Consider the following 19,164-nt stretch of genomic DNA (forward strand, 5'->3'; position numbering starts at 1 on the left):
TTGCATTTGACTAGGGTCAGTGTCACTACCGGTAGCATGAGGCAATACCTGGACCCTACAGAGGTTGCACAGGCAGTCCAACTCCTCCAGGATGGCACATCAATACCTGCCACTGCTTGAAGGTTTACAGTGACTCCCAGCACAGTCTCAAAAGCATGGAGTGTGACGGACGCAAGATCGCTGCCACCAATATGTGGCGATCCCACGATCACCGTCACCAATATGTGATGAACACGGCGTCAGGCCCCAGCCCTTCTCACCAAACTCATGACCGAAGGACTAGCCAATCTAAAACCGCAGTGTCACGTGTGTAACAATGCCACAGCCAGCTGCACCCTGCACAACGATTTTCCAGCGAATTGGACCACAATCTATGTACCGGCAGCCTGAGCGATTGTTACTGGGTTAGGTAATTATGCAATTAACCCTTCACACTGCCACCACCTTTTTGTACAGAGAAAAAGGAAACTCGGCAATATCAGCTATAACACTATAATGGTTGAGATAATAGTCTGTACACACGGTCACCGCAGGCCGGTTATACAGAGGGTTAAACAAACACAGTAGCGCTCTTTTTAGAGGAAGGAATTAGTAAATTGCAATTAGGAGCTATAGAAACAGTTTAACACTTTCAGAAGGAAAGATTTATTGATTTATTACTAAAAGTTTAAAAAGGGTGCAATAAAAATATTTACAGAAAAAATATGTAACACATACACAGGCAGGGGGTGTCTCTGAAGTCAAGGACCAATACCCCCATCTAGGGCAGGAAAGTCTGGGCGTAGACCTAAACTAGAGCCAAAATCTCTTATAGTTCATATTTTAGCTCATAACTTTTCATCTGAACAAGTGGCACTCCACCCGTGGGTAGATTATTATGCAGACACGTCTGAGCATTGACTAGATATGAAATTCTACACTGAATGGTTCACGAGATCTACTTTTCTGCTTTCCTATATATTCCAACCACGGAGAGTGACCTATCAAACTGTTCGCCTCCTCTTGGCCAATCTGACGATATGCCTGGTTTTTATGTAAGTCTCTCATATTCCAAGATATGAGACATAGGGAAAAAATGGTTTTTTAAAAAGATTATCTGGTTCAATGTTTTTGAACTGCTGGGAAGGCTGTGTTATCTTTTTACGAGGTGTTAAATTGCACAGGTTCTTTGGACAGCAAGGCACTTCCTGGCTCCCTGCTGGGCTCCGGCCTGTGACACTTTTAACACACACACACAGGCCAAATGTCGCTGTGACTCTTAGAGAGGGAGGGAGAATTCTTAACAAAATGGAGGGTTGGAGCAAAATGGTTGAACCGCATCCATCTCTGTTTGTACGCTTGCTACATGGAGGAGATTCCAGGAGACAGGCAGTTACTCTAGGAGAGCTGGACAGGGATGTAGAAGGTCCCTAACCCATCAGCAGGACCAGTATCTGTTCCTTTATGCAAGGAAGAACAGGATGAGTACTGCCAGAGCCCTACAAAATGACCTTCAGGAGGCCACTGGTGTAAATGTCTCTGAGCAAACAATCAGAAACAGACTTCATAAGGGTGGCCTGAGGGCCAGACGTCCTCTAGTGGGCCCTGTACTCACTGCGTTTGCCATTGAACACCAGAATTTGCAGGTCTGCAACTGGCATCCTGTGCTTTTCACAGATGAGAGTAGGTTCACCCTACCCTGAGCACATGTGACAGATGTGAAAGGGTATGGAGATGCCATGGAGAAAGTTATGCTGCCTGTAACATCATTCAGCATGACAGTTTTGATGGTGGGTCAGTGATGGTCTGGGGAAGCATATCCATGGAGAGACGCACAGACCTCTACAGGCTAGAAAATGGCAACCTGACTGCCATTAGGTATCGGGATGAAATCCTTGGACCCATTTTCAGACCCTACGCTGGTGCAGTGGATCCTGGGTTCTTCCTGGTGCATGACAATGCCTGGCCTCATGTGGAGAGAGGATGCAGGCAGTTCCTGGAGAATGAAGGAATTGATACCATTGAATGGCCCCGACAACAGGTTGCACCTCAGACTGTCCAGGCGCTCAGTGATGCCCTGTTCCATATTTGGGATGAAATACCCCAGGACACCATCAGTCTCATTAGGAGCATACCCCGACATTGTCAGGCATGCATACAAGCACGTGGGGGCCATACAAACTACCGAGTACCATTTTGAGTTGCTGCACTGAAATTTCAGCAAAATGGACTAGCCTGCTGCATCATTGTTTCACTTTGATTTTCGGGGTGTCTTTAAATTCAGTCCTCTGTAGGTTGATAATTTTCATTTCCATGAAACAATGGGGCATCCTTGTGTTCCTAACACATTACCCAGTCCATATCAGTATAGATATCCAGCATGATCTTTTCCCCATCGAGATCTGAGGTGTTTTCAAAGTGTTCTTTTAATTTTTTGAGTAGTGTATTTGTTATGTGATCGTCTGATGGCACTTGAAAACTGGTTTGAGGCTGCATAGAATATGTCCTCCCATCTGGTTTGAGGCTGCATAGAATATGTCCTCCCCTCTTGATTGCTTTTCAATTGGCCTCCCCACAGCCTGGATAGATGTGATGGCCCCCCTTTGTGTGATTGTTCCTTGTCCACTCTTTGTTGTTAACCAATAGAAAACGTATATGTACAATATGTTATACAGAAATACGGAGGTCCTGAAGAAGCGTTTTCTGACCACGAAACATGTGGACTGTGTAACCTAAGACATTACTGTTTTGATTTATTACCAATAGGCCACTTTAAATGACCAGTTTCTACTTTGCATTCATTTTTGGGTTGGTAACCTACTAGTAAGATAGATAGATATCCATCTCAAATCACTCCCACTGCTGGATGAATATTCAATTGTCACATAAACTCATTTCTCCTGATTGGAGTCTTAATACATTTTTGCTATGCTTACTGCCCGACAAACCAACCATCCTGCAGGAATAGATAATTTTCATCCCAGATAACAAATATCTCTTAAGCACCTCTGATATTCTCGGTTTGCAAAACCTTTAAAACTCATGTAAAGCTAAACTTGATACCCCTATTAAAGCAGAAAAAAAAACAAAAAAAAACGCTGGGGTGAGCACACCGCTTGATCGTGGGACAGGTGAGTAGCTGTTTATTAAAAGTCAACAGCTACAGTTTTTGCTGACTTAATTTTTACACAGGAGACTGGAGCTGCTCTAATGCGGGCCATAGATGAGATGAAAAATGACCGAAAATCGGCCAAAGAAAAAAAAAAAACAAAAACGTTTTTTGTGATTTATGACCTTTTAGATTATCAGTCCTGCTGGAAGATAAATTGGCCAAATTTGTCATTCTGCCGATTTTCACGGCAATGATGGAAAAATTTGCAGATCTTTTTCCAATATTTAAAAATGCGGATGAGCAGTGACATGAAAGAAGAAGGAAAAGAAGAAAAGGAAAAAAATATAATAAAATGAGAAGAAATAGAATATGAAGAAGCAGAAAAAAAAAAAAAAAAAAAAAAAAAGAAGAAGAAGAATCAGTCCGATATTATATTTGACATTTAAAAGTATAGCAACATTGTATATTTGTATCCGAATAGAAACATCTGTATCCGAAATGGATACAAATAGAATATGCAGAAGAAGAAAAAGTTGCAACATTGTATCTATTTCTTCTTTTGCTTTGTATTCTATTTCTTCTTCATATTCTATTTCTGCTTCTTCTGCATATATTCTATATAATTGCCGGCTGTAGACGGGACGAAAATCAGCCGACCTTTTTTTTTACCAATAGTGGTAATGTCGGCTGATTGATCGATTTTTCGTTTTTCAAAAAAAAAAAAAAAAAAAAAAAAAAAAACACCGGTTTTCTCCCAGTCTATGGCCTGCATATCTTTATCAAGACGGTTCTCCTTGGAGGAAGGGAATAGGGCTAAATTTAAATTAGAGGAGATGGCAGCAGCTTTTATGGCTCACTCTTCGCAAGCCCATGCTACAGACTTAAAATTACAAGCAAGAATAGTACAACAGATGCATTTGGGGAGATTTAGTAAAACGGGAGCACTCAGAATCGGGTGCAGCTGTGCATGGTAGCCAATCAGCTTCTAACTTCAGCTTGCTCAATTAAGCTTTGACAATAAAACCTGGAAGCTAATTGGTTTCTATGCACAGCTGCACCAGATTTTGCACAGTCCAGTTTTAGTAACACCCCCCATTACGCCAAAACTACAAAAAAAAAAAAAAAGGAAAAAAAAAAAAAAAAAAACTTGGTGACTGTTGTGTTAAACTGTTAGCCTGCCTAGCACATTACAATTCAAACCACCCAAGGTCATATCTCACTGGCCTCTACAGATGGTCAGATTATTACTAACCCAAAAGTTTTTCACCTCCACATACACAACAGCCAAACTGGGGGCCTATATGCACCAAACTGATCTCCTCAAGCTCAGTCGCACAGGTTAAAATGCTAGATGCACCCCCAACATTAAAACAAAATTCAGGGGGCTCTCACCCAGTTTGCTAAAGCCAAGGCTCCTAGACCAGATATATTCCAAATTAATTTGATATAGAATTCCAGAACTGTCCGGTTCCCATTCTCCACATTTGTAACGCAGCCCTTGAATCTTCTATGCTGCCACCAACCCCCTTCCATGAGACAAGCGGCCATTATTCTGTTATCCACACCCTACGAGAAGTCTCTGCTATAATCCTGGTATCTAACTACAACAGGAAAATAGGCCTATGTGACTCCAGGAACAAAAAGGTGTTGTCACTTTACTTAAGTAGGTTAAATCACTGAGCTTATTCACCCCTGTCAAACGGGTTTCATTCCAGGGAAAGGCATCACTTTTAGACACTAGGAAAAAGTTTTAGAACTTCAAAGCAACACAATTCTGTAGGTACAAGGGTACCTGAGTAGGGATGAGCTCAAGGTTTGCTCCCATCACAAGTTGAAGCCAAAAGTTCGTACGACCAAAAGGTTTGTACTAGTGCTCAAACATTTACCTAATCGTCAGGAGCTGAATGTCATAATAGTAGTTCTACTTCCAATATTGCACATCACCATTACAGCTGCCCACTGTGCCTTCCTACAGTATGGGTATAGTAGATGGGAGAGCTATAAGCAAAAAACTCCAACCAACCTACCTTAGAGCCATCTGTCAGAAACATGGCAATTATCAAGGCAGAATTAGACTGAATGGTGTAATGTTGCCAACAGGATGAAATCTGGTGTACCTAGGTCCACCTACTGCTTCATCCAATATCTGCTTGCCCTCCCACCATGGTGTCTGGATGCCAGTATACCCACACACCAGCCATACTGCTGTTCTTTCAGGGGGACCAGTGAGGCAGGGGACGACTCAGAGCGTGACCAAATGTGAGTAAGGGACGGATTCACTAGAGCCTCTGCATCCATGGGGATAGCGGATTCTTTTCTGGTAGAGAAGGAAACTTAAGGAACACCAAGAAGGTGATAATAGGAAAGGTCCAACAACTAGGATACGAACAAAAAAAAAAAAAAAAAAAAAAAGGAGAGAGAAATGACATGCAACCCCTCCATGTCCACTGTAACTGGAATCACATGGAAGCATATACTAGAAGGCCCGTGCAACTAGCACAACCACCTAAAAGCGAGGGAGGAAGGAGGAGAGGGAGGAGGGGAGGGAAGAGGAGGAAACTTCTGCCTTTAGAATCACTTACTTCCTTCTCCTACCCAGGACTACTTGCCCCGTAAGGCGTTGCTCCTCACACATTCACAAGTTCTCAGACACTTACTGACATGTATGGATGGTGTACTGAGCTGTATGTGTGCTGCACTGAGTATACTGACAGGCCAACTAATCTGCTGACCAACTTCGTGATCATGAAAATAATGGGCAACTATTTTTACAGTCTATTATAATGGATTATGTTGATTAGTTGTCTCAGCCCTACAAACAGTTTCGCATATTTGTAAGGCTGCTATGTGGACTCCTGTTCACATGTTTGACAAGTTTTACCACGTGGATGTTCAAGGCTCTGCTGATGTTGCCTTTTTTATTTGTGGCCTTGTTGGCAGTTTGTTTGCTGTGATGCCCACCTGTAAAATTTTTACATTACCTGTAAAATCTGTTTCTAGGAGTACAGTACCCTTCCCTCTACCCATTTTTATCCTTATAACTGAAGGATAATGGTCAGTACCATCTGAATATCAGAGCAACCAGTCTGCCCGGTCTCCACTGACTTTTGACATTAACAAGGCATTTTTCGTCCACACAACTGCAGCTCACTGGATATTTTCTCTTTTTCAGACCATTCTCTGTAAACCCTAGAGATGGTTGTGCGTGAAAATCCCACTAGACCAGCATTTTTTTTTTTAAACAGATGACCTGCCTGTCTGGCAAAAGCAACCATATCATGTTCAGTCACCCAAATCCCTGTTCTTCCCCATTCTGAGGCTCAACTTGAAATTCACAAAGTCAAATTCACCACGTCTAGATGCCTAAATCCATGGATTGGCTGATTAGCATTTTGTTACCAAGCAATTGAACAAGTGTACCTAATAAAGTGGCCAGTGTATAGTGTATATTGCATCTTCCAGTTCATACATGATAACATAACGAGATTCTTAAACCAAGCATTGATTAGAACATTTACACTGGTCTTATCTCTTTTATACAAATGCTTAAGAAATACCAAAACAAAAAAGTTCAGCATTTAAATATATACACAACATACAATTAATTACCTTGCCCTGTGACTGGTACTGCAATTCCCTTCTCCAACTCCTGAATTCCTTTCTTGTACCATTCCACAGCTTTATCCTTTTGATCTAAAAAAAAGAAAAAAAAAAATATATATTAAAAATAAATATTATTATAATAATTGAAATGTATAGCATTAATGAACACACAGATTGACTCCTATTATTCATATTCCCAGGTACAGAATTGTTGCCTTTGTTTCCCCTTTTTTACGCTTCTTTCTCTTAACACACTTCATGTCCAGGGTGTTGCTCACTATCTATGCAGAAGCAGGGTGGTCACCTTTGGTTGTTGGCTCCTGGGATTGGCCTACAGAACACTTCACCCTTCCCTTATCTCCATAACAGACTGAACTGGGAGAGCTAAATCCTATTTGGGGATTTTAAGCAACGCAGGGAGGAGGTTACAAGCTTACTAGGTTTGTGGCAGAATTAACAGGGATTTTACACTCATCAAACAGACATAAAACATTCAATGGTATATTTATCTGAGCAAAAAGGAAGCAAAAACAGGAGTTCATTTTTAGGCGCATGTACACTGCAACGGTTATATATAACTAATGTATTCCTATGTGTCCATGTACACAGTCGTTTACGGGTAGTTGAGTTTACAGTAGTTTTTTTTAAATGCACCAAACTTGCGTTCAGGAGTAGATTTCATCAGCGTTTCAAATGCCAAATGCTTGTAAATGCAGCTAATGCTGTCCAGAGCCTTTTTTCATCATGAAAAATGCATGCAAAGCTTTTTTCTGGTACTCAAATGGACCTGGTACACCATACTTTGAGGTTTAGCATGAAAGAAAATATGTTAGACACTGCTGAAATAATTTCTGCACAGAAAAAGAAAAAGAAATACTGCTCTCTCTTTCAATATGTCAAATAATTATTTTACTGTTTTTCAGTGCATTCTGGGCATTTTGGAAGGTCTCCTGAGGATTATCTTTAAAAAACGCTTCTAAACGCAAACACTCAAATATGCATAAGTGAGGTATGCAAATGCAACTAAACAGATTTTTTTTTAACCTACGTTTTCCAGCAGTCAGTATCCATCATTCAGAAGTGTCCCGTGTACATGGAGCCTTAGAGTTTCCTTAACCCTTTGAGACAGAATTCCAAGCAAATATATAAAGGCACCCTTTGTATTCGTTTCCTAGAATCCCTAGCAAAGCAGCACTCACACTGGTTGAGGCAGAGCCAGCACTAAAAGCCAGTTTGGGTTCCACTGTAAACTTTTCATGCATGTGTTATATTCTTATGGAAATCCTTTTTTTTAGTAATAATCTATGAAAAAGCACAATGTCGAACAGGTAAATGTGTTTGCAGCTTGATACTGCACATCATTTCAGAAAGATACTTAGGCCCCATTCAAACCTGAGAAAAAAAATCAATATTACTCTATAGAGATGGTTCACATCTTCACTCCAAATTGCCTGAAGCAGAACGCCTGAAGCTCAAAAAAAGTTTTGTAGCTCAAATTGGGCAGATCTGCACATTTTTTTTTTACGCATTTTTATTCCCATAGAAAATATAAACATGCAATTAGCACATTTTTTTTTAGAGTTTTAATGCGCATTTTGTACGATTTTCTGCTCAAATGAAATAAATGTTGAAAAAACCTAACCTTTAAAAATTAAATTAATTTAACACCCGAACAATACAATAATTATAATAATAAAAATAAATTATTTTTATAACTTTTTTTAGGTTTTAGGGGGTTAAGGTTATGGGTTAATTATTATTACAAGTATTTACTTATGATTATTTTAATGTATTTGTGTATTTATTTTACATTTATTCATTTTTTAATATTATCACCCTAATAAAAAAAATAAATAAAAAGAAAATAAATAAAATACTGTAAATAAATAAGAAATAATAAATAAAATACCCCAACCTAGCAACAAATGATGCAATAGATGATATTTTTCTCTATTGGCTAATAAAAAAAAACGCCAAACCTCAAAAACAGCTAAAAACGCTGTATGAAAACACGCAAAAATCTCAGTAATATCACAGCTAACAACGCTGAAAAACGCTATGCGCAGATGCAAATGGAGCCTCAGCAACAATAGTGTAGAGGTGTGATTGCAATGATTCCTACAACCTGCTGCTTTACAAAGTTGCATCACAAACCAAATGAAACTTGTTGAAACCTGAGGATATCCCCATCTAGAGTCCCCCATATGACGGATTACCACAGTCCACGTGGTGCAGGATGTGGTAAATCCACCTTCCAACTGTCCACTCCTAGGATGTGAACAGCAGATAGCAAGAATAGTTTCTCTGCCCATGAGATGAACAGACTTACTTCCTTTAGGGTTGCCTGACTCCTGGTACCCCCCTGGTGATTGACGTAAGCCACAGCTGTGACATTGTCTGATTTCACCCTGGGCAGGTTCCCCTGCAGAAGGGAGATCCAGCGATGCTCTGAGCTCCAGGATGATAAAGAGAGCTGGGTATCCTCGAGTGACCATGCTCCCTGAACTGGGAGAAAGTGGAACACTCTTTCCCCAGCCTGAGAAGCTGACCCATTATCACCTTCCATTGGTGTGACAGAAATTACAAACTTTGTGATATCATAGCTTAGAACAGGGCTTAAAATTTCAAGTCCTTAGCTACTAGCCAGGCCTTAAGAGTTACTCGCCACCAGTTGCGCCACTCAACCCTTCCCCTTCCCCACCCCTAAATTTGCCCTCATAAATTATTTCATGATATTACACTGTGAAATGTTTTATGCTGAATATTAACAATAACATATTTAAAAATATTAAAAAAGCAATGTAAAAACCACCTCCTCCATCCCATGTCTTTCTCCTTCTCAAGTCCCATCTCCCCATCCCATGTCTTTCTCTACCAGTCCCCCTGTACCATCAGAGTTCCCTTTTACCATCAGAGCCCCCCCCCTTCTGTACCATCACAGTTCCCCTTCACCATCAAGCCAGGAGTGTTGGCAGATGACCTGTGAAGAGGGGGGTCAGAGCTGCTCTGTGCAAAACCACTGCACTGAGCAGGTAAGTAGAACATGTTTGTTATTTTCCAAACATAATAACTGAGCCTTTAGAATCACCTTAAGAGAGAACACAGATCATACTGTACACAGGGGTGTGAAAATTAAAAAAAGAAAAAAATAATAAGTTTTAACCAAAACTGTATTTAAAATCTGAGGTGCGTTTAGGAATGTCTGGGACTTTTAAAAATCAAAGGGGGCTCTATGGTGACTTAAAAGGTTGAATTTTTTTTTTAACATTGCACTGCATATCTCCTCCTTCCCTCCCTGCCTCTCTCCAGCACTGCACCCGGGGACTAACAGGGAGGGGAGAGACCTTGTAGTGTAATGAGCACCGATTGACTGTCAGGATAAGGGGAGTGTTGGGCTTACCCTTTATCACTTTTGCTGCCAGAGCCATTTTTCAATGTTTAAAATATAATTTTAGGCTTGACGATTACACAAAACCCCCAAACATTATCTATTTTCTGAAAGCAAAGACCCAAGAGAATAAAATATGGTAGTTCCAATTTTTTTTTATGTCTCACAATATTACCGCAAAGGTCTAGGAAACACAAAATTTCAGTAAAAATTACATTTAAATTAATTTCAGGGTGAAAAAAAAAAAAAAAAAAAAAGGGAAGAGAAAAAAAAGGGAAGAGAAAAAAAGGGAAGAAAGGAAGAAAAGGGAGGAAAAAGCAATAATTTACCCTATTTTTGGTAAAATATAAAAGGTTCCACCGAGTAAATAGATATGTAACATGTCAAACCTTAACTTTGTGTGTACTCATTAAATGGTGACAAACTTCAGTACCCTATATTTTACATTTAAGTTAATTTCAGGGTGAAAAAAAAAAAAAAAGGGAAGAGAAAAAAAAAAAAGGGAAGAGAAAAAAAAAAAAAGGGAAGAGAAAAAAAAAAAAAGGGAAGAGAAAAAAAAAAAAGGGAAGAGAAAAAAAAAAAAGGGAAGAGAAAAAAAAAAAAGGGAAGAGAAAAAAAAAAAGGGAAGAAAAGAGAAAAAAAAAAAAAAAAAAAAAGGGAAGAAAGGAAGAAAAGGGAGGAAAAAGCAATAATTTACCCTATCTTTGGTAAAATATAAAAGGTTCCACCGAGTAAATGGATATGTAACATGTCAAACCTTAACTTTGTGTGTACTCATTAAATGGTGACAAACTTCAGTACCCTATATTTTAATAGGCGACCCTTTTAAGCACTAGCCTACAGGGCACTTATACCCCCTTCCTGCCCAGGCCAATTTCCAGCTTTCAGCGCCGTTGCACTTTGAATGACAATTGCGTGGTCATGCAACACTGTTCCCATATGAAATTTTTATCATTTTTTTGTGACAGATAGAGCTTTATTTTGGTGGTATTTAATCACCTCTGGGTTTTTTATTTTTTCTTAAACCAAAAACCACTGAAAATTTTGAAAAAAAAAAAAAAAGTTTCTTAGTTTTTGTTATAAAATTTTGTAAATAAGTGATTTTTCTCCTTCACTGATGTGCGCTAAAAAGGCTGCAGTGATGGGCACTGATGGGCACTGAAAGGCAGCACTCATACATGGCACTGATAGGCGGCACGAATGGGTGACACTGAAAGGCAGCTCAGATGGGCACTGGCAGGTGGCATGGATGAGCACAGAGTTGGAACTGATGGACACTGACAGGTGGTGCTGCTGGGGCTACACAGATCATCAGTGCTCTGATGATCTGTTTAGATGTCCCCTCCGAGGAATGCCGATTACCGGCTCTCCTCCCCTCTCGAGCTGTCAGCGTGACAGCTAGTGAGGAGAGTAATGCCGATAACCGGCATTTCCCTGTTTACATGTGATCAGCTGTGATTGGACACAGCTGATCACATGACCGAGCCGACATCTTCGGCTCTTTCCATAGATCGGTGATCCGCTGTGTCCGAGGGACACAGCGCACCGCCAATCGCCGCGCTGCACGCTCACGGAGCCGCGCATCCACGCTGAGAATGGGAGGACGTCATATGACGTCTTTCCATAACGAGAGAACCGCACTGCGTCCCTCATATTACTATATGGCGGGCAAAGCCCCTTATAGGTCATCAGTATAGTGTTAAGGAAGAGCACTTAGGAGGTGCTAGAATTACTGCTCTCATTATGGCGTGCGCAGCGATATGTAATGTGTATCACAATGAACATTTTCATATGACGCATAGGCACCCTGGCGCATGCTTTTACTTTTGTATGTGCGTACATGAGGGGGCCGCAATTTTTTTTTTGAGGGGATGTTATGTGCTTGGGTGCAACTGATTTTTTACGATGAAGAAAAAAAATTTTTTCTTAACTTTTTTTTCATCACATAGGAGACAAAAAGTCCTCTATGTGATGATTTTTTGGTGACAGGTTCTCTTTTAATGAGACATCCAGGGTCTAAAAGACGTATGTAATGCTTTGTACATCACACTGCATTACATTCTTTCCCCACCTCAATGGCTGGGAAATATGTGAACAGGGACCTGGAAGTGACGTCAAACGTCTCTTCTGGGTCAGGACAAGGAGAGTGAACATGTTCACTTTCCCCCTCCCCTCTAGCCACCGGCGCTCACTGAGCCAGTCCCAGGCCTGCAGATGGGCAAGCGGAGGACGGAAGACTTGGTGAGCGGAGGGAAGTTCATCCGTGGGGGGAGGGCGATACAAATTCAACATCCCTGTGTACAGGCAGATTTTTGTCCTTTTGTTGCAGCACACCAAAAAACCCCACTCCAGAGTATTCAGTAACTTGCAGCAAATAGCTTTTTTTTTTTTTTTTTGGAAACTGCATAATAAAAAGGGAGATAATGCTATAGCTGTAAAATATTGAATTTCTATTACTAGAACAATGTTGACCAACTTGGCAAATATAGGGAGCTGTTAAAACAGCTGGTCTGTCTTCATAGACCACATAAATCTGCTTGACAGACCTTAGTTATCCACTAATCATTTGAATCAGCACAAACTTTATGCCTGGATGGTACTGATAAGCAAACAAGCTGAAAAGCAAATGGCCATCTGCAGGCCTACTCTGCAAAAAAAAAAAAAAAAGGACAGTTGTGTTTATATATATCTGTCAAACTACATACTGCAATGTCCACCTGTCTAATCAGCACAGTGTTAACATTTCCCAATTACGTTTTTGCATACTTTCAAGCACACAAAATAAGCCACATGAAGCATGTCAGGAGACCACTTCTTCCACCCCAAGAAGCTTCCCTACAAGTGGAAAAAGCATCCACTTATTTGTATAGGACATGACTACACATGTCAAACTCAAAGCCCTTGAAAGCACTTACCACTTTTCAATCATCTGTAGCATTGACACCAGCTGATTGTACCACTGTATGAAAGGGAGCAGTTTATACATTGCTTTATTTTATGAAGATAGTTACAAGTATACTAGAATTCTGCCCACTGAGGAAAAATGCCTAGGTACCCTGTCACCAGTTCTGACTTTTTACTTTACGTGCTTTATTTTAATAATGAAAAAAATACTACTTCATTGTGTTAATTTTTTAATGAGCTACTTTTTTTTTTCTCATTTGCAACCCCTGCAAAATTAAAGCAGTATGTAGCCACAAATAATGTAATACAGGCATACCTTAGTTTACAAATTTAATGCGTTCTCCGGGACGTTTCGTATTGCAAAAAATTTGTAAACCGAAACGCGGTTTCCCATAGGAATGCAATGAAAACCAATTAATCCGTTCTGGAGATCAGAAAAAAAGTTAGAAAAAAATATATATATCTTTTATCTGTTAAAAACTCTTTATAAAGTGCACTTTAAAGGCATAAATACTGTACAGGAACATGTTAAAAAAAAATTTCCAGAATGGCTCCAGACTCCAGCTTGCATGGGGCCAGTGTTTAAACCTTCCAGGCGCAATTCATCCTGAGGAAATTGGCTTCATATTGCAAAAAAAAAAAAAAAAAAATTTGTAAATGCATTGAAAACCAATTAATCCGTTCTGAAGGTCTGAAAAAAGTCTTATCTGTTCAAAACTCTTTATAAAGTGCACTGTAAAAGGCACGGGGGTCGGCTCTATAAACCTCCCAGGCACAATGCATCCTGCGGAAACTTTCTTCGTATTGCGAAAAAAAATTTGTAAACCGAGGCATTATTTTCAAAGGATTTTCATTCGTAAATAACATGTTCTTTTTTAATAAACGCAAAGGTGCGGCCGCTCGGTGTCTAGGCCCAGACGCCGGGAGGCCGCACATTTGCGTTCTGCTGGCGTAAAGAGGTTAATCACCACTGGGGTTTTTATTTTTTGCTAAACAAAAAAAAAAACCCAACTCATCGACACCCGTCAAATGTTTTCTAAAGTGCAGTCTGAATGATGATCACTCTTCAGAAAGCGGTTTGCGGGGGGGGTTACATTTTTCTCTTTTTGCTAGGCAGATTTAAAATGCAAAACACAGCAAAAAACGCAGTACATGCTTTTCTGCAGCATTTCCATTGAAGTCTATCGAACCAAAAACACAGCTTTTTGCATTCAAAAAAGTCCCTGACCCCTTTCCAAAAAATGCACCGGGTGAAAACACTGAGGTGTGAACTTGTCCCATAGGAAATCATGTTAATGGACTGTAGTGCATTTCTGCAACACGCTGCGGAAACCTCTTAGGTGTGAACCTAGGGATTTCCTATGGAACAGGTTCACATCTCTGCATTTTCAACGGTGCGTCTTTTGTTTTTGCACGAACATTGCATTTTTGGTTCTATAGACTTCAATGGAAATGCTGCAGAAAAGCATGTATTTCGCTTTTGATGCGCTTTGCGTTTACAATTTGCAGGTTAAAAAAAAAAGTGCATCTATTTATTTTTGTGGGAGCCTGTAAAGCATTGTGCCCACGATCAACACTCGCGGGTGCATTGTCAGGCACCTGCAGAGTGTCTGTGTAGCTGTCTGCCCGAACCTCTGATACGGGCAGGCAGTTACTGAATGGCAGGGAGATCATAGGAAGAAGAAAGAACTACCAGAGCTCTCATCAGCGAACTAAAAACTCCCAGCCACAATGGATGATGGTACTTATAGTTCTCTCATTCACAGAACGGCCTGCATACTCTCGCCACATTAGGCCGGGCATTGTCATGCACCAGGAGGAACCCAGGACCCACTGCACCAGCGTAGGGTCTGACAATAAGTCCAAGGATTTTATCCCGATACCTAATGGCAGTCAGGGTGCCATTGTCTAGCTTGTAGAGGTCTGTGCGTCCCTCCATGTATATGCCTCCCCAGACCATCACTGACCCACCATCAAAACTGTCATGCTGAAAGAGGTTACAGGCAGTGTATATATAAAACTTTTTGTTGGTGTATTTGTATCACAATACACAGGAAGTGTACCACACAGGTCCACGTGATGGTATTTAGGATTTAAAGGGAATACATCACTATTAAGGATTATTTATTTTTAGTTTGTATTTGTGTGCCCTATTTATAGCACTGGTTATGTGCAGTCTTTATAGGAGTCTATATGTATGCATTGGAAGATATCTTGAGTAGAATATATTGATCCTCACGAGCACAGCAGATTGATTATCACGATTTATATTTTATTGTTGCGCTGCATTTCTTGCTGGACATCTATTCAGGAGGTTTCATTGAGCTGAAGGTTTTCTATACACATGTTCTATACACATGGTGTAACATGTTCACAAAGGTGAGCTTATCATTTAAAGTGGTATTTAACTCTTCTTTTAAACTTCAATCCACAGTTAAGATTATAAGAAGTCTTTTCTGTAAGTACTTTGGAAAGTTCCTAAATCTGCGCTTTTTAGTAGATATTGCCATTGGCTCATGCCAATAACATCAGTGGCGCATGTGCAGTACACTCTGCATTTACAGCACAGAGTGTGCCAGGATTGCAGAGTGCCGTACCACAATGGTGACTCTGGCGTGCATTTACGGGAGTGATATCATCGTGGCCAAGCTATTCAAACTCCCAGAGAACACAAACCTGGAAGGAAGACCGGGTGAAGATGAAAGTGTCGGTAGCAGTGCGAGTTAACAATTGGGCTGATTGTGCTATGCCTGACCTGGTGTACAGTCCAGTTGTTTACTTGGAAGCACTGTGTACACTTGGTCAGCCCAATTGCTCATTTGGAGGCCCTATGTAAACCTGGTCAGCCAAATTGTTGATTGGAAGCACCGTGTAAACCTGGTCAGGTATGGTATGGTATGGTCAGCCCTATTGTTAAGTTCATGCACAGTACAGGCATTGAACGGTGTTCAAGCATAGCGCAGTCAGCCCAACTGTCCAGCTGGAAGCCCTGCGTACAGGCATGGCACGGTCAGCCCTACTGTCCAGCTGGAAGCCCTGCGTACAGGCACGGCACGGTCAGCCCTACTGTCCAGCTGGAAGCCCTGCGTACAGGCACGGCGCGGTCAACCCTACTGTCCAGCTGGAAGCCCTGCGTACAGGCACGGCGCGGTCAACCCTACTGTCCAGCTGGAAGCCCTGCGTACAGGCACGGCACGGTCAGCCCTACTGTCCATTTGGAAGCCCTGCGTACAGGCACGGCACGGTCAGCCCTACTGTCCATTTGGAAGCCCTGCGTACAGGCACGGCACGGTCAGCCCTACTGTCCATTTGGAAGCCCTGCGTACAGGCACGGCACGGTCAGCCCTACTGTCCATTTGAAAGCCCTGCGTACAGGCACGGCACGGTCAGCCCTACTGTCCATTTGGAAGCCCTGCGTACAGGCACGGCACGGTCAGCCCTACTGTCCATTTGGAAGCCCTGCGTACAGGCACGGCACGGTCAGTCCAACTGTCCATTTGGAAGCCCTGCGTACAGGCACGGCACGGTCAGTCCAACTGTTCATTTGGAAGCCCTGAGTACAGGCACGGCACGGTCAGTCCAACTGTTCATTTGGAAGCCCTGAGTACAGGCACGGCACGGTCAGTCCAACTGTTCATTTGGAAGCCCTGCGTACAGGCACGGCACGGTCAGTCCAACTGTTCATTTGGAAACCCTGTGTAAACCTGATCAGGTATGGCACGGTCAGCCCTATTATTAATATGGAAGCATGGAAGCCCTCCGTACACCTGGTCAGGCATGGCACGGTCAGCACAACTGTTCCTTTGGAAGCCCTCCGTACACCTGATCAGGCATGGCACGGTCAGCCCAACTGTTCCTTTGGAAGCAATCCGTACACCTGGTCAGGCATGGCACGGTCAGCACAACTGTTCCTTTGGAAGCCCTCCGTACACCTGGTCAGGCATGGCACAGTCAGCCCTATTGTTCATTTGGAAGCCCTCCGTACACCTGGTCAGGCATGGCATGGTCAGCACAACTGTTCCTTTGGAAGCCCTCCGTACACCTGGTCAGGCATGGCACGGTCAGCCCTATTGTTCATTTGGAAGCCCTCCATAAACCTGGTCAGGCATGGCATGGTCAGCCCTATTGTTCATTTGGAAGCCCTGTGTACAGGCATGGAACGGTCAGCCTGATTGTCTATTTGGAAGCCCCATATACACCTTCCCAGATGCCTGTCATCAGACACACATGACGTCAGGCCCATCCATTGTCACTGTACTGTACACAGACATTGGACTACATACAGCAGCACATTGCCTACCTTTCTCCTGCTCATCGATGCGCAGCGCCATGGAGATGTAGTGGAAGGCCTGCTGGTGAAAGCCCCGCACCACCTCGGGCTCATTGCCCGGCCTGTCCTGAGCAGCGGCCGTCCTGACAGAGGGAGCGCCCTGCTCACTGAGGGCCGCGGCGTTCTTCTTGTCTGCCATAACCCTGCGGGAGAGCCGCTCGCAGCACCAGGCGAACAGCAAGCCGAGCTGGAAGGCGATGAAACGAAGTAGAGAGAAAGCGGCGAGCACGGGGTACGAGAACACGTACACGTTCCGCTTATGCAGCGACGTCTCCGAGCGAGCTGGGGGCTCGGGACCTGTATCTGCCGTTGGGGTCGCCGGCTTCTTCTTTTTCCCTTTTCCTCCCGGAGAATTCATTCACAGTGCCCACAGCCGCCTCCATAACACCGGGCACGGTGCCCGACTGCCCCGCCCACTGCACCTGACAGCGCTCAGGCCCCGCCTAGTCTGCCACAGCTTGACAGATACTCCCGCTAGCACCGCGAGATTTCCAGTGTTTTCACGTCACGTGGCTAGTCCTCTATTCAGGATTTACTCATGTGGACACGCCCTCTCACAATGTTACTGCTTCCAGGCTCCTACCAGGAGGCAGCGATGGTTGCAGCGATGAGCAGTCCTTCCTCCGCCCATTAAAGGAGAAGTACGGCCAGAACTCTTGGCTATAATTCTGCGGGTCACAGTAATGCACTTAGTTCTGCACTCCTGTGACCCTAATCAGCAATAATGGGTGATGTCACTGAGCCCGAGCAGGCTCTGGAGAGATCCCGACTTGGCCAGACTTCAAGTGGTTATACCGGGATGATGCCTGCAACTGCCTCAAAAGATGAAGAACTCTGGGAGTTATTTGGTCTTCTTTATAATAGCGCTGGACCAGATATGACGCCGTTAAGATGGATCCGATACCGGAAGTTAACATGGTGCGTTCCACGTCCCCAGAAATGACGTCACTAAGACGACGACGACACCGGAAGTTAACACGGTGCGTTCCACGTCCCCAGAAATTACGTCACTAAGATGGTGCCGACACCGGAAGTTAATGCAGTGCAATCCTTGTCCCCAGAAATGATGTCACTAAGACGACACCGGAAGTTAACGCGGTGCGTTCCACGTCCCCAGAAATGAGGTCACTAAGATGGTGCTGACACAGGAAGTTAACATGGTGCAATCCACGTCCCCAGAAATGACACTCGGAAATTAACACGGTGCGTTCCACATCCCCAGAAATGACGTCACTAAGATGGCGCCGACACCGGAAGTTAAAGCGGTGCATTCCATGTCCCCAGCAATGACATCATTAAGATGGCGCCGACACAGGAAGTTAATGCGGTGCGTTCCACGTCCCCAGGAATGACATCCGGAAGTTAACGTGGTGCGTTCCACATCCCCAGAAATGACATCACTAAGATGGCGCCGACACAGGATGTTAACGTGGTGTGTTCCACGTCCCCAGAAATGACATCACTAAGATGGTGCCCACATCAGAAGTTAACTCGGTGCGTTCCACGTCCCCAGAAATGACATCACTAAGACGGCGCCAACTTCGGATGTTAACATGGTCGGTGTATTCCACGTTCCCAGCAATGACTTCACTAAGATGGCGGAGATTCCCAGAGTGACATCGGAACATCATTCTTAATTGTGGACATACTATTTAACACTTTCACCCCCTTCCTGCCCAGACCAATTTTCAGCTTTCAGTGCTATCACACTTTGACAATTGCGCGGTCATGCAAAACTGTACCCATATGAATTTTTTTAGCATTTGTTTTGAGACAGATAAAACTTTATTTTGGTGGTATTTATTCACCACTGGGATTTTTATTTTTTTTGCTATATAAATGAAAAAG

General features: G+C 42.8%; 1 protein-coding gene across 2 annotated transcripts in view; it reads right to left on the minus strand.

Annotated features, from left to right (window-relative positions):
* The window catches only part of LOC149429962 (spastin-like), a 77,375-nt gene extending 59,577 nt beyond the window's left edge, over positions 1-17,798 (minus strand). For both annotated transcript variants that reach the window (XM_089666310.1, XM_089666309.1), the window contains exons 1-2: positions 17,287-17,798; positions 6,701-6,784 (exon numbers count right to left, since the gene is read on the minus strand). In XM_089666310.1, the coding sequence (XP_089522436.1) occupies positions 6,701-6,784; positions 17,287-17,674 (472 nt within the window). In that variant the 5' untranslated portion in view covers positions 17,675-17,798. The remainder of the gene's footprint in view (positions 1-6,700; positions 6,785-17,286) is intronic.
* Between the last annotated feature and the right edge of the window lie 1,366 nt (positions 17,799-19,164).

The sequence above is a fragment of the Staurois parvus genome, unplaced genomic scaffold (assembly GCF_062004578.1).
Source record: "Staurois parvus isolate SC_StPar_1 unplaced genomic scaffold, SC_StPar_1.0 ptg002678l, whole genome shotgun sequence".
NCBI classification, from domain to species: domain Eukaryota; kingdom Metazoa; phylum Chordata; class Amphibia; order Anura; family Ranidae; genus Staurois; species Staurois parvus.